The sequence below is a fragment of the Capronia coronata genome, assembly GCF_000585585.1.
Source record: "Capronia coronata CBS 617.96 chromosome Unknown acBCG-supercont1.2, whole genome shotgun sequence".
In the NCBI taxonomy this organism is placed as follows: Eukaryota; Fungi; Ascomycota; class Eurotiomycetes; order Chaetothyriales; family Herpotrichiellaceae; genus Capronia; species Capronia coronata.
The window spans coordinates 2,469,982-2,482,386 of record NW_006912894.1 but is presented as its reverse complement, the minus strand read 5'-3'; the positions used below and the strand labels follow the sequence as shown (position 1 = coordinate 2,482,386).

The following is a 12,405-nucleotide window of genomic DNA, read 5'->3' as shown; positions in this document are numbered from 1 at the left end:
GTCATAAATGGATGTTACATCTATCTCTACAGTCGGAACGGGTGCGCCTCGGTATTGAACACAAAGTCATCGAGGCTGACCACGTCCGGCTCTTCGAATAGCAGCCAAAAGTACTTCAATGTCTCGGCCATCCAGAAACTCTCCATCTTGTCGACCTTCCGACTATCATTCCGAGTGACGTCCTCGATGGACGAGAACCCAAACTCTGTCCGAGTGTGATTCGTGACGGCCACGAACATGGACCAGGCGGTTTCGCGCAGCTCTTCATCGCCTGTGATGCGGTAGAGGACGAAAATGGATTCAATCACCTCCGGACGCAGCTCGTAGCCGCGATTGGCGATTGCGGAAATGCCCTTGGGCAGACGGAGACGCTCTGCTTTCTGACGCAGCCGTTGCAGTTCGGGCAAGTATTTGTCCTCGTGGGTTTCATCATTGGTATTACGCCGCAACATATCTTGCTCCCAGGCCTTCTCGTCCCAGGTACACTGCCGGTCATCCTCCGGGCAAGGAATGACATGAAACATTTCAGGCATAATACCTGTCGGCGTCTGGTTGAGTGCCCAGTGACAGCCACGGACCAGTTTTCGCGCGATGTCCAAGTCGTCTGACAAGCGAAACAGCTTCGCGCCCAAGGCGAACATGCCTCCAGCGAAACAAGCAAGATGCTGCATCTGAGGCTGGAACTCAACGCGACCATTCCCATAAGCTTTCAGCGTCCCAGCCATGAGAAGATCCTCATTTTGGGGAGTCATTGGTCGAAACAGAATCAATCGCTTGATAGCTCCTACCGCATTTTCGTAAAGTGTCTTATACTGCTCTGTGGCGCCCTTCAGTAATTGATACTGTTTCGGCAAATACTCATAAACCGAGTCCGCCGTGCCGCCAATAGAAAAAGTGACACCGTCGCCAAAATAGCATTCTCTGGCATTGACAGTGTGCGGGAACAACCCCGGCATCTTCGTCTGGCTCTGCTGGCCTTCCAAACAGTCGGTAATGCGCTGGACGGCATCGTAGAATTTGGGATCTCCCGTCAACTGCGTGAGCCTGGTGAATTCGAGACTCAAGGAACCCAGTTCGGCGATCAACGAGTCTCCGGCCGCGACCTCGACTCCGACTCCGAGCTTCGACCAGCGCGTGACGGGCATGTGGTTGGGCGTGTCGAAGGCCATGTAGAGCATGTCGCCGACGTCTTTAGCCTTGGTGAGGAGAGTTGGGTATTGCCCATTACTGACGTCGTAGGCGCCCAGCAGGCCGCCGAGGTAGCGGATCGTGGTCTCGAAGACGTTGATGGGCAGGTGGGCCGGCGTGTCGAAATCGATGGCGGCCACTGCCGCGACGGCTTCTTCGAAGTCAGCCTTCAGGCCCATGATCCACAGCGTGTCGAGGCTGTCGATCAGTGTAGCTGCCCATCCGTTGAATGTCGTGCGGTAGCCTCCTGTCACGGGTGCCAGTTCGTCGTGTAGCCATGCTTTCGAGCGGTAGCCGGTCCAGGAATGCACCATCGCTGAGCGGATGCTGTCGAGGCGAGCGTGTCGGGTTCGCCTGGCCGTCTCGCTTTCGTGTTGGTTGAAGTCATGTTGGATGCGTGGGAGGGTTGCACCGGCCGGTGGTGACGGGAGGGGAATGAAATTATGGATGGGGTTGAGAAGGTGATGTTGTTGTTGATGATTTATTTCTTCTTGCAAAGGAGGATGTTTCTCAGGGGCTTTGGAGGATCTTGACGGCGGAGGGTCTGCTCCGTCTTCGTTCTCGTGAGACGGTGGTTTGTCTCCATCAGTGCTTCCACCGAAGAGGATAGACTCCAGATGTGTCTGACCAGAGAGCTCCGTCCCAGGGAGATACCGTATGACCAACACGATGCATGCTGCTACCGCCAGGAGAAGAAGTCTTCTTTTCCGGACGGCCATGGCATATAGTCATATCCTACTGCACCATCGGTTCGGCTCGGTTGAGACAGTGATCTCGACAAACCCGTCGATCATGCTTCCATCAACGAGACAAGTCGTCGGTCCAGTAAAATGTTGTGCTACTTGGAACTGTAGTATACAGGGTACGTATTGACGGTGAGGGTCAGACATCAGCCTCGTCTCGAATATGGACTCTTCCGCATTGGGAAAGGCGTCATCATTTTCAGGGGCTACGCATATTCTTTTTCTCTACCACAAATCAACCTCCAAAGATCTCTTCATGTTCCTGCCACATTAGAGCGTCTTCTCGAGACACCTTCTTAGCTGATTGGGATTTGAGACCGATGTCTTGGTTCTATATACAGAATGATTCAGGTCAAAATTGGGTCTTGGATGACCATTCGTCAACGTCCTCGACCCTCATTAATCTCTCTCCTACGCTAACGCAGGTACAGCCACAATATACAGGTAACGTTGGGCTCTGAGGTGGCTTCGTTGGCCAGGGTTGAAGCCATATGCCATGCCTGACAACGAGCCTCATCTGTTCATCTCGGCCCCCACAACCCGAATCCTTCTAACATTCTTCCTTGCATTTACGTGTATCAGGGGCAGGGAATATCCAATCTGGCATCCCATGTCGAGGTACAGGTCCCAGCCCTGACCGATGAATGAGGATGATCTACCTTTTATCCGATCGGTTGTGGCTGTGGCTCTTGCTGTCTGTTCATATTCTTCATATTCAATCTGCCCTCTTTCAGACTGTCCATGTCCTTTCGTTAAACAACGGTCTGTTCTTCCAGTCGCTCGTTTGCTTGTTCAGTTCACTTATTTGATTATATAATTATCTGTTTATCCATTTATTTACTTGCTGATCCGGCGCTGCAAGTTCCCCATCCTTCTCCTGCACAGTGCCTCTTTCCATTCACTTCACAATCAGTCCAAAAATGAAGACTATCCAGCTTCTATCACTCGCAGCGGCAGCCGTGTCCAGCGCAGACGCATTCTTCAAAGGCTTCAACATCGGTGCCAACATTGCCTCGGGAGCGTGTCGAAGCGAATCCGACTGGGAATTTGCATTCAACAAGATCGCCGGTTTTCCCGGCTCCTTCAAGAACGTCCGACTGTACGCATCCAGCGACTGCAACACCCTAGCCAACGCCGTGCCGGCCGCCCTTCGAACAGGCACGACGCTACTCGTCGGGGTCTGGACCGAGGACGACGCCCATTTCGCAGCCGAAAAGCAAGCGTTGCTTGAAGCCATCCAGCAGTACGGACACGACTGGATCCTCGCGGTGTCTGTCGGCTCCGAGGACCTCTACCGAGGCGACACCGACGCCAACACCCTCGCAGGCAAGATCAACGACGTTCGCGGAATGCTGTGGGGACTGGGAGCGAGCAGCAAATCGGTCGGTCATGTCGACACCTGGACGGCGTGGGTCGACGGCGCCAATACCCCGGTGATCGAGGCGGTCGATTGGCTCGGTAACGATGCGTATCCTTACTGGCAGGGCGTCGGTATCGACAACGGTGCAGCAAGCGATGCGTACTGGGCTGCTGTCAACAATGTGCGTGCCGTGGCTCAGGGAAAGGACGTCTGGACTACGGAGACGGGCCAGCCGATTTCTGGAGACTCGGTCGGTCCCGCCGTCCCCTCGGTCGACAGCCTGCAGACCTACTGGTGGCAGGTTTCTTGCGCCAGCTTCAACAGCTTGAACTATTTCTTCTATGACCTGGATGATTTTGCGGCCGAGCCAGGCTTTGCCGTGGTCGACACCAACTACAACCCACTGATTGATATGTCTTGCGCTTGAGAGGGACAAAAGCACAATTCTGCTGGAAGCGGGTTACTTGTCTTTGCGTGCTGCCTTATATTGAGTTCTATATTCGGTCGCCTATCAATTTGGGTAATCTAGCATAGCATGTTTGGAGTCATCATTATACCGAGCATGGGAAGTGCATAAAGGAGACCATACGTCTCGTACCTAATATCAAACCAGGGGATCTGCTAGCATCCTGAAAGAAATGTCACCATGGGGACTTTTCTTCCATTGCATTCCACTGCATTTCTGTCCCTTCTCTTGGCTGTCCATGCGGTGCTCTTGTCGCCCCCTTGTTCGCTGCCAACACGCATATAGCACGATGTAGACCCGTTCCGAAAGAAGTCGGTCTTGAACACCATGTCCCAAGTTGTTGGATACCATAACGAAACTGAAACAAAAGAAGAAACGAAACAATGAACAGGCCAGAGCTCAGATCGGCAAAAATAGATTCTTTTCACGAGGGTTCAATCGATGTCGGCTGGACATTCGAGAAGAAAGGTCGTCATCATTGCTACAGGATTTGTGCATGGAGAACAATCCAGCAGCAATGGAGACTGAAGTCTTTGACTTCTTATACCGTTCATGGAGTCTAACAGGCCCGCTGGGTGATGCGACAACATTCCCAGCGTGTCCCATCGCCGTGTCTTCGTTGTAACCGAGGACGGTAGCGGGAAAGAACAGACTGCAGCTTCGGGAAGCTGGTGAAGACACAGGACGAAGAGAAGTACGGACTCGGTATCTGGGGAGACTGAGATGATATTGTTTGGGCAACTGGGACGGAAATGTCATGTTACATGAAGTAACTCGAAGGTTACTAGTGGCACAGGACAATTCGTCCGGGCCGGCATGGCATCCATCAGATGCAGTATTTCGTCGCTCATGTCGTTCCATTGGATGTCGATGTTCCTTTCCAGTTTCCCAGTCTGCATCTTGTCGTGAGTCACGACCGTTGAAGCGTCGCCTCACAAGGAGTCAGTGCAACCCAGAGCGAAGAATTATATGGTCAGTCTGACAGAGATGGAGACGCCAATTGACCCTATGACTAGACAGAAATCTTTTCGTCAGACGTGGGTACTTGTCCCAGTTACTGTAAGAGGAATAGCTTCGTCCGGCCCGGTGGACAAACGGTTCGCAGCTCGACCGGCGCCGCTCTCTGTCTCTCCACCTCCCTCTCCGTCTCCCTCCCTCTCCGTCTCCCTCCCTCTCCATCTCTATCTCTCTTCTCTTTCCCCCTTGGTTTTTTCTCTTCATTCCTCTCACTCCCACACGCTTACAAGCCTTGCACCAGGCAACAGCAAGGCATCCTTCACTTTCCTAACAGTTCTGGGCCACCTGCACTTTGGATAGTGCGTCATGGCGGTCACCACAGTCGTCCACGTCGTCCGCGAACTCACGTCTCTCTACCCACCATAAGGACCATCTGCAATGGCCCAGTGCATGGGAGTCTCCGGTTTCATACAATCCATCTCCTCGGTCTTATCCTCTGGTCAATTACCCTGACCAGCGAAATGTTCAATCGTATTGCTCTCACGACCAATACCATCACCACCCTTTGTCGCTAGTCGGGGACATCGATCCCTTGGACTATCTCGATGTCTTCCAACCGCTTGAAGATCCATGTCAGGACACTGCATGTCAAGACCTTGGACAAGCGCCGTTGAAAAGGGTTGCTTGGCCGTTAGACTTGAACCCTGCCTCCTCTGCGGAAAACTCGGTTGTGGACGTCGGATCAGCTCCGACTGCATTTCCACAAAATTTCTTCCTTAATCCCTTTGCCGTCTCTTTCCCGGGGGACATTGCATGTCCCACTCCGATGTTTACGCTACCAGCCATCAAACCAACCCCATCCACATCGGCGGTCAGCACAGGCAACATCTCTCCTGACGTGACGTCAAGGATGAGATCTCCCGCATTCCCGCCTGCGGTCGTAGTGGACACTCCGAATCCGGTGACTACAGCTCAGTCGCAGCCGCCTGGAAAGAGTGTCACGCAGAAGAAGAGCCCTCTTTTCCAATCAATGGTCCCTGATCGTCAAATCCACTTTGTCGACATGGCGGACAAGAAAGGGGCGCAGAGGATTCGAAATGGCATCAATTCTCGCAAACATCGTCAAAACAAGCTCGACAAAATCCGAGCGTTGGAGAAGAAGCTAGCGACTTGCGAGGCTGACAGGAGAAGATGGCAGGGGAGGGCGACGGAATTGGGTTGGAAGGAGGATACCTGTCGTAAATAGGGAAACCCCTTTCTAAATGGAACCTTGGTGGTTGGCTGTCTCTACCAACATGTTCTCGTGAGCTCTGTCAGCTACCAATGGTCTGGTTTCAATCTATTCGTCTCCAGGAATCTCATTTTCGTAACGTCTCATTCCAACCGTGACAGTATTCCCGAGTACTATTCGACGCTCCAACGACCCTCGAGGCATTTGAGTGCCATATCCTAAAATCAGTAGGAGCACTAAGAGCACTCACACATATCTAAAGGCTGATGGAGAAGCGAGACCACGGAGAAGAAGTACAAACAGTAAAGATGGGTCCCATAAATGGTGTATCCTGATTGGCTGATATTCAACGTCGTCCTTGTCCTTTGAACATTCATAGTCTTCTTCTTCCCTTCTTCTCTCCGTCTCGTGTTCCTTTAATTCCTACCAAGCCGTGGTAATCACCAATCCTCCTCGAGGCTATTCGACTTGATAATACCGACCTCCAAGACCCGACTATGCTGCCATGGCTGTAGGCCCATCCTTCGTGAATCAAATTCAGCCTTGCGGAAGCAGTCCTTCAAGGCAACTCAAACCTGGAGAGTATACATCTCCACCTCCATCCTCGCCTTGATTCTACTACCCATCGCGTCGTCTGTCCATCAGCGCGTTACAACATATCAACCCAAAATGTCGGCCCCTTCCAAAAAAGAAATCCTGCACATTCTGTCAACACCATCTCCCAGAGAACCACCTCAAACAAGCATCCTCCGTCAACACGCCTACAATCTCATCTCCCAGAGCGACGACACCACCACCACCGGCACCACCAGCACCACCAGCAATAAGAACAACAGCAATAACAACAATCTCAACTCCCTCCCCAACACCATTCACGAACTCCTCACAACAACATTAAAACCACTATTCACACCCACGAAACACCCCTCCCTGACCTCAACGGGCCGGAAAAACCTCCTATCTTCCCCCACCCCCGCTCTAGGCTCTTCACTGACGCGGTTCCACGGATTCGCGAACGACGACGAACTCGCCATCAAACCATGGAAAGCAGCGCCCTTCACCGTCCCTCTCCTCCACTACATCCTGGGAAGCTATGCATCTCTGCCGGACCACGCACAAAGGAAAGCGGCCATCGAAGCACATTTCTTCCTCCTGGTCCCGCCGTTGCTCAACATGATCGACGACCATGACTCGCGGTATAAAGCCGCAGGATGCAGTCTGGTGCGAGAGCTCTGCGAGGTGCTGCGGTCCGCGGCGAGCGACATGCTCCAGCGCACGGGGCTGGGCGAGGTGTTTGCGGATGCGCTCCGGGCGAATTTCCTCATGTTGCCGCCGCTGACGCCGGAGGGGGAGAGTCTCGACGTGTTGGGGGAGTTGTATCCTGCTTTTTTGGCGCTTGTGGATGCTAGGTTTGGGAAGAGTGACGATGACGGTAAAGTTGAAGTTGAAGTTGAAGTTGATGTTATTGCTCCTACGAGCACGAAGAATCCTCCTACGCAGGTCACTTCGAACACTAAGAATCCTACTACACCTGCCATCACGAACACCACGGATGCGACGACAACCAAGCGTCCGAACGCTGGCGTTGGAAGCGAAACCTCAGATATGGGAACAAGACACCAACGCCAACACCAACAAACACAAACCGACATCCGACCTCATCCTGATCCTCGCGACAAACAACTTCGCCTGTCCCTCCTAACGACCCTCTACCGCCACGGCATCTCCGCATCCCTGGCCCACCTCGCGTCTTCAGCTTCGGGATCCCTCAGCTCAAGCACATCTCCAATGCTAACAACATACCTGCTCACCCAGATTCCACCGGTCTTCAACCGTCTCGGCATCACCAGTGTCAAACATTTCCAAACGCTGCTTCCGACCCTGCGTGTTTCGCTGATGGATCCGTTTATTTTGGTGGCGCCGGCAATGCCAATGCCGATACCGCAGAAAAGGGAAAGAGGGATGAATGGAAAGCCAACGACAACGACAACGCCAATGACAATGGTACAAGCGATCTTGGATGTCTTACAGTGTGTCATAAGGGTCGGTGCCCCGCGGGTTCGGGATAAATGGTATCCCGAGATCTTGAGGGGCGTTGTGGGATGTTGGTGTAATTGCGTCGATGAATTGCATGGTGACGATGGTGATTCCAAAATTGAGGACAACGGAACGGATCCGGCGACTTCGACTGTTACCCTGAAGACTAGTGGAGAGGATGAAAATGGCACTGCGACGGAGAGGCTCGCTGGAGAAGATGAAAGTGTCAGGAGCAAAAACAAGACCAATATCGCCACCAAAGATGATATCAAGGCTAAAGAGATCAGAAAAGTTATGGTCCGCTTGCAGGATGTGGTTCGATCGCTCGGCAAAATCATCCCGCATGAGGAATGGGACGATGTGCTGAAACGGTTGATTGCCGAGGAAAAGGATTTGAGGGGGTTGTTTGGAATATCTCCTTGATCGGAGTATCATAGAAGGGTATCACACACAGAGACGCGAGATCAAAAGGTAAAGAATATGATCTCCGATGATGGATGATGAATGCCACGTCTGACCACGGTGCAGAATGCTGCGTTCATGCCTCGTGGACGTCATTGGCTTCAACTTTTTAATGCGAAGGGTGGGTTCCCGTACAGTGCCACTTCCTCTGGACAGCCACAACCCTGGGACCTGTAGTCAGTCACCTGTGCCTCTGCGCAGACCTCCATCTCGAACCCAAGCCGAGACCCAGTCCAGTCCAGTCTAGTCCAAGCAGCTGGCATAGAAGTGAAACATTATCATGTCCTCTTGGTGTCGAAAAGCTGGCCACAAGCCAATGAGGCTATTCTCAGCCTCGTCGAACAGTATGCCGCAGCATTACCGATGACAAGACAAGTCTACTATCCAGCATCCGGTTCAGCCTTTAGGAAGGTTAGGTAATCCATATCATGGACCTTCACCTCGCAGGCCCTCGATATCCTCCCCGACATCCGGACGCTGTTTGAACAGACTCTTGCCCTTCAACCACTTCCTATACGCTTTGTACCTCTTCTTGCCGCCGTCCTCTTCGGACACGGCGAGAGGATTGTCGACGGCGCCGCTGGCTACGTATTCGGTATACTCGTCCAGATTGGCCTCTGCACGCTCCTCCAGGGTCAAACTGACGGCGCCGCGCTCGTCGTCGTAGTGTCGAAGAACCTTGTGCTCTGCCGGATCGCTGGTGGTTTTGCTCAGATACTCCAGAAACTCGAGCGGGGCGGCCGAGTAGTCGATATCCGACGACACCACCAACGGAATATTCGACGGATGCGCCACGTAGCGCTGGTACTCGTCGGCCTGGCGGACCTGTGGATCGAGGGATTTGGAGATCAACGACGTGAATGCTTGTAATGCCAGTTCTTCTTTCGTCGGCGGACCAGCCAGCACCGAACTGTTGGTCAGATCACTCGTCACGGCCGTCGGCAGTTTCGGGATCTTCGGCACTCCAGCCGACTGCACTTCGAAAGAAGGCTCCTTGATGATCCCAGTGTACTGGCGTCGACGTAGTGTATTGTGCAGCTGCTGCTGGGCGTCGAGCCACGGGCCGAGCGTGTTGGGTTTGGGGGCGGGAGTCGGTTCCATGGCGGATGCCGGTTTCGTGGAGATAATGGAACTGCCATCTCCTGCTTGGCTTGACGTTGTCTCGTCGGACGGAGCGATGAATTTGACACCCTTACGCGCCCCTTGATGGCCCTTGTCGTGTCCCTCGCCATCGCTCTCGTTCGTCGTCCGCACTTTGAACGGGGAGAGGTCGTATTTGCCCGAAGACGCCGAGCTGATCGGGATGTAGCGCAGGTTCGAGTGCATTTTGAAAGAAAACAGTTTCTTGAACGACGACACAGCCAGCGGCCGGTAGTACTCGACCCAGAAGTCGTCAAAATATCTCAGTGGTCGGTCGCGCAGTTCTCGTGGCCAGATGGACGGCGGCATGGTAGGTGTCTCGAGGTATTCGGCCGTATACCATTGGCGGTAGCTGGGCCTGCGTTTCCCAAACATGGACCGAGGGTCGGAGTGGTGCAGATAGTAGTCTGTCGTCAGGTCCCAAAGCATAGGTTGGCCTTGGGAAAAGACATAGTTCCCTAGAAACAGGTTGTATGCTTCCTGTCGCTGCGCGTCCATGAACGAGTTGGTGTAGTAGCGCTTGAAGCTCTCGACCATGTCCCGTGAGTGGCTGGTCCATTGGTTGATCTTGCGGTACGTGGCCATGGTGTTGACGAGGTGCGAGCCGCCGTATTGGATGGCAATCGTGTCGCCGTGGTCGTGCCACATATGTGTGAAGAGATTGACGGCGTCAGAGTCGTACTCGACCGATGGGTGTTCAATAACACCCAGAGCCTGCAATTGATATCCCAATGCCTTTTTTGCAATCACGAACTGCGCCGCATTAGTTCGATCAAGGCAATCGATGCAATTTGTCCTTGCAACACCATTCTGAAGCTTCAGACCTGATTCTGCGTCGTTTCCGTTCTGGAAGAACCCCGTCTTCGGAAGGATATCTTCGGCTATTGCTTCAAGACTGCCAATGACATCTTGGTCACGGCTTTTCGAAGCTCGACTCATATCCCACGCGTGGTACAGGATTTGCTTGTCCTTCGGCAGGAACTGATTGAGGTAGTTGACTGCAACAGTGTACTCTTTGAGAAGCTTGGATTCTCGGGGGGTGCGTTCGCGAGACTTGACGAGATTGAGCACATATATGGGCGTGCCGTATCGTTTGAAGAGGTTGTCGAAATGCAGGGCCGCAGCACTGTAGAAGGGGTCCACCACATTAAGATGGATGTCTGGTTTCGGCGAAACGCCTGTGTTATCCTGGGTCCAATGGAGTGGTATACTTCCTCGATGTTGAACATACGAAGTATATCTGTCATTGGCAAAGAGTACTGGGCCTGGAGCATGGAATGATGTTGTGAGCATTTCTGAGACGATCTGTTCCGTCTCAACGTCGTTGGCCACGTATCCAAGATCGTTGGCACCACGTTTCAGAAAGCGAGCGCCGGCGAAAAACCGCGAGCGCCGTGCAATGATTGTGACGTAGACGACCCGTCCCCAATAGACCGACAAAGCACTTTGATCGACATACCCATGGACAATTGATATGCACCAGTCGAAAGGATTTCGCAAGACTGCCTTGGCAGGTTTGAGGAGATGATGGTTCCAGACAAACATGTCGTTGTGATCGGCCTTGCGAGGCCCAGCGAGACCTTCGTGCAGTGCCTGACGCTCCCGCATGATGTTGTGCTGCAATGTTCGGGTGACGTCGTACGAATAGCTGAAATAGAAGGATCTCGTGAGGTCGAGGTTGTTCAGGATGCCAATGAACCGGGCCTCTTCCAGATGTCTGTCTGTTTTGGCCCTACTGAATCCGGCCATCACCAACGGCATCAATTCGGTCTTGTCGATCTGGTAGATATAATGGCCACCAATCATAGCCACCTGGCTTCTCTTCGTCACATAGAGCATATAATAATGGGCGGTGAAACGAATGAACCCGAGCAAACCCCAAAAACTGGTCTTCAATTTCAGTCCCCCAGTTGCCCGATTGCCCTCGTCAATGGCGTTGAGGATCTGCTGAGTTTCCTTCTTTGTGTAGACAATGTCGTCTTCGATGATGTTCAGTTCGCCTGGGGCTGAGGTTCGATCGATCTTCAAGATCCGATACGCAGAATCCAGCAGGTCTGACCCGACAATGTAATAATAGTTTGCTGTTTCGTGCAGAGTGAACTTGTGCATTTTCACGACGCCCTCGTCGCCTACTTTAGTTACCCGGGCTCCCCTATTGCGTTGAAGTGCTGTGGGCGAGGGGCTGGTCGTCCGCTTGAAGGATTTGGAGAGAACAAGTTCCTCGTCGTCGTCCTCGGACTCTCGGTGTCCAGGTCCCAATGGTGGAGACTCCGGCGGGTTGTTCGACAGTAGAGGATACATCTGAGGCACATTCTTCTCGCAGTCCTCATATTCATTGCTGTCTACCTTGACGGATCCGGTGGATCTTGCGTTGGAGTCTTGGGCTTGCTGGCTAGACCCATCCTGGCCATCTGGTTGGCGGTCCGCGCTGGGAGGATGCTCTCCGTTCTGGTTCTGGTTCTGGTCCTGGCCCTGGTCCTGGCCCTGGTCCTGGCCCTGGTCCTGAACAGCATCTCCGGTTTGCGTTAGAACACGGTTCTCTTTGAACTCTTTAAACGACTCCATTTTAGTCAGTGTTCACCGAGTCAGAGGGTGGTGGTCCGCCGGGCATTTGGAAGGCTGACAACGCAGGTCGAAGACGACCATCGATTGGCGCCACGTAAGAATGATTGTGCTCAGGCGTGCACCATATTATCGGCCAGTCCATCCTCTCCTCATAAGCAATAACAGATGTGGATAGGCTGTAAGATTCTCCCTGGTCGAATGCATTGATTATGATAGACAATACCTGGTGCTCTATAAGACCGATCTGATGCGTTGA

General features: G+C 53.0%; 5 protein-coding genes across 5 annotated transcripts; 3 read left to right on the top strand and 2 right to left on the bottom strand.

The window, feature by feature from the left end:
* Positions 1-26: 26 nt before the first annotated feature.
* On the bottom strand, positions 27-1,907 carry A1O1_02562 (uncharacterized protein; the record flags this gene model as incomplete). Its single annotated transcript, XM_007723473.1, has 1 exon — positions 27-1,907. One exon carries the CDS (start codon positions 1,905-1,907, stop codon positions 27-29), a length of 1,881 nt encoding a protein of 626 aa, XP_007721663.1.
* A 944-nt stretch (positions 1,908-2,851) lies between these two features.
* On the top strand, positions 2,852-3,718 carry A1O1_02561 (glycosyl hydrolase family 17; the record flags this gene model as incomplete). The annotated part of the gene is made up of 1 exon (XM_007723472.1): positions 2,852-3,718. One exon carries the CDS (start codon positions 2,852-2,854, stop codon positions 3,716-3,718), a length of 867 nt encoding a protein of 288 aa, XP_007721662.1.
* Positions 3,719-4,744: 1,026 nt separating this feature from the next.
* A1O1_02560 (uncharacterized protein) lies at positions 4,745-5,960 on the top strand (the record flags this gene model as incomplete). Its single annotated transcript, XM_007723471.1, has 2 exons — positions 4,745-4,794; positions 5,075-5,960. 2 exons carry the CDS (start codon positions 4,745-4,747, stop codon positions 5,958-5,960), a joined length of 936 nt encoding a protein of 311 aa, XP_007721661.1.
* Positions 5,961-6,614: 654 nt separating this feature from the next.
* A1O1_02559 (uncharacterized protein) lies at positions 6,615-8,405 on the top strand (the record flags this gene model as incomplete). The annotated part of the gene is made up of 1 exon (XM_007723470.1): positions 6,615-8,405. One exon carries the CDS (start codon positions 6,615-6,617, stop codon positions 8,403-8,405), a length of 1,791 nt encoding a protein of 596 aa, XP_007721660.1.
* A 465-nt stretch (positions 8,406-8,870) lies between these two features.
* On the bottom strand, positions 8,871-12,149 carry A1O1_02558 (uncharacterized protein; the record flags this gene model as incomplete). The annotated part of the gene is made up of 1 exon (XM_007723469.1): positions 8,871-12,149. One exon carries the CDS (start codon positions 12,147-12,149, stop codon positions 8,871-8,873), a length of 3,279 nt encoding a protein of 1,092 aa, XP_007721659.1.
* Positions 12,150-12,405: the final 256 nt, after the last annotated feature.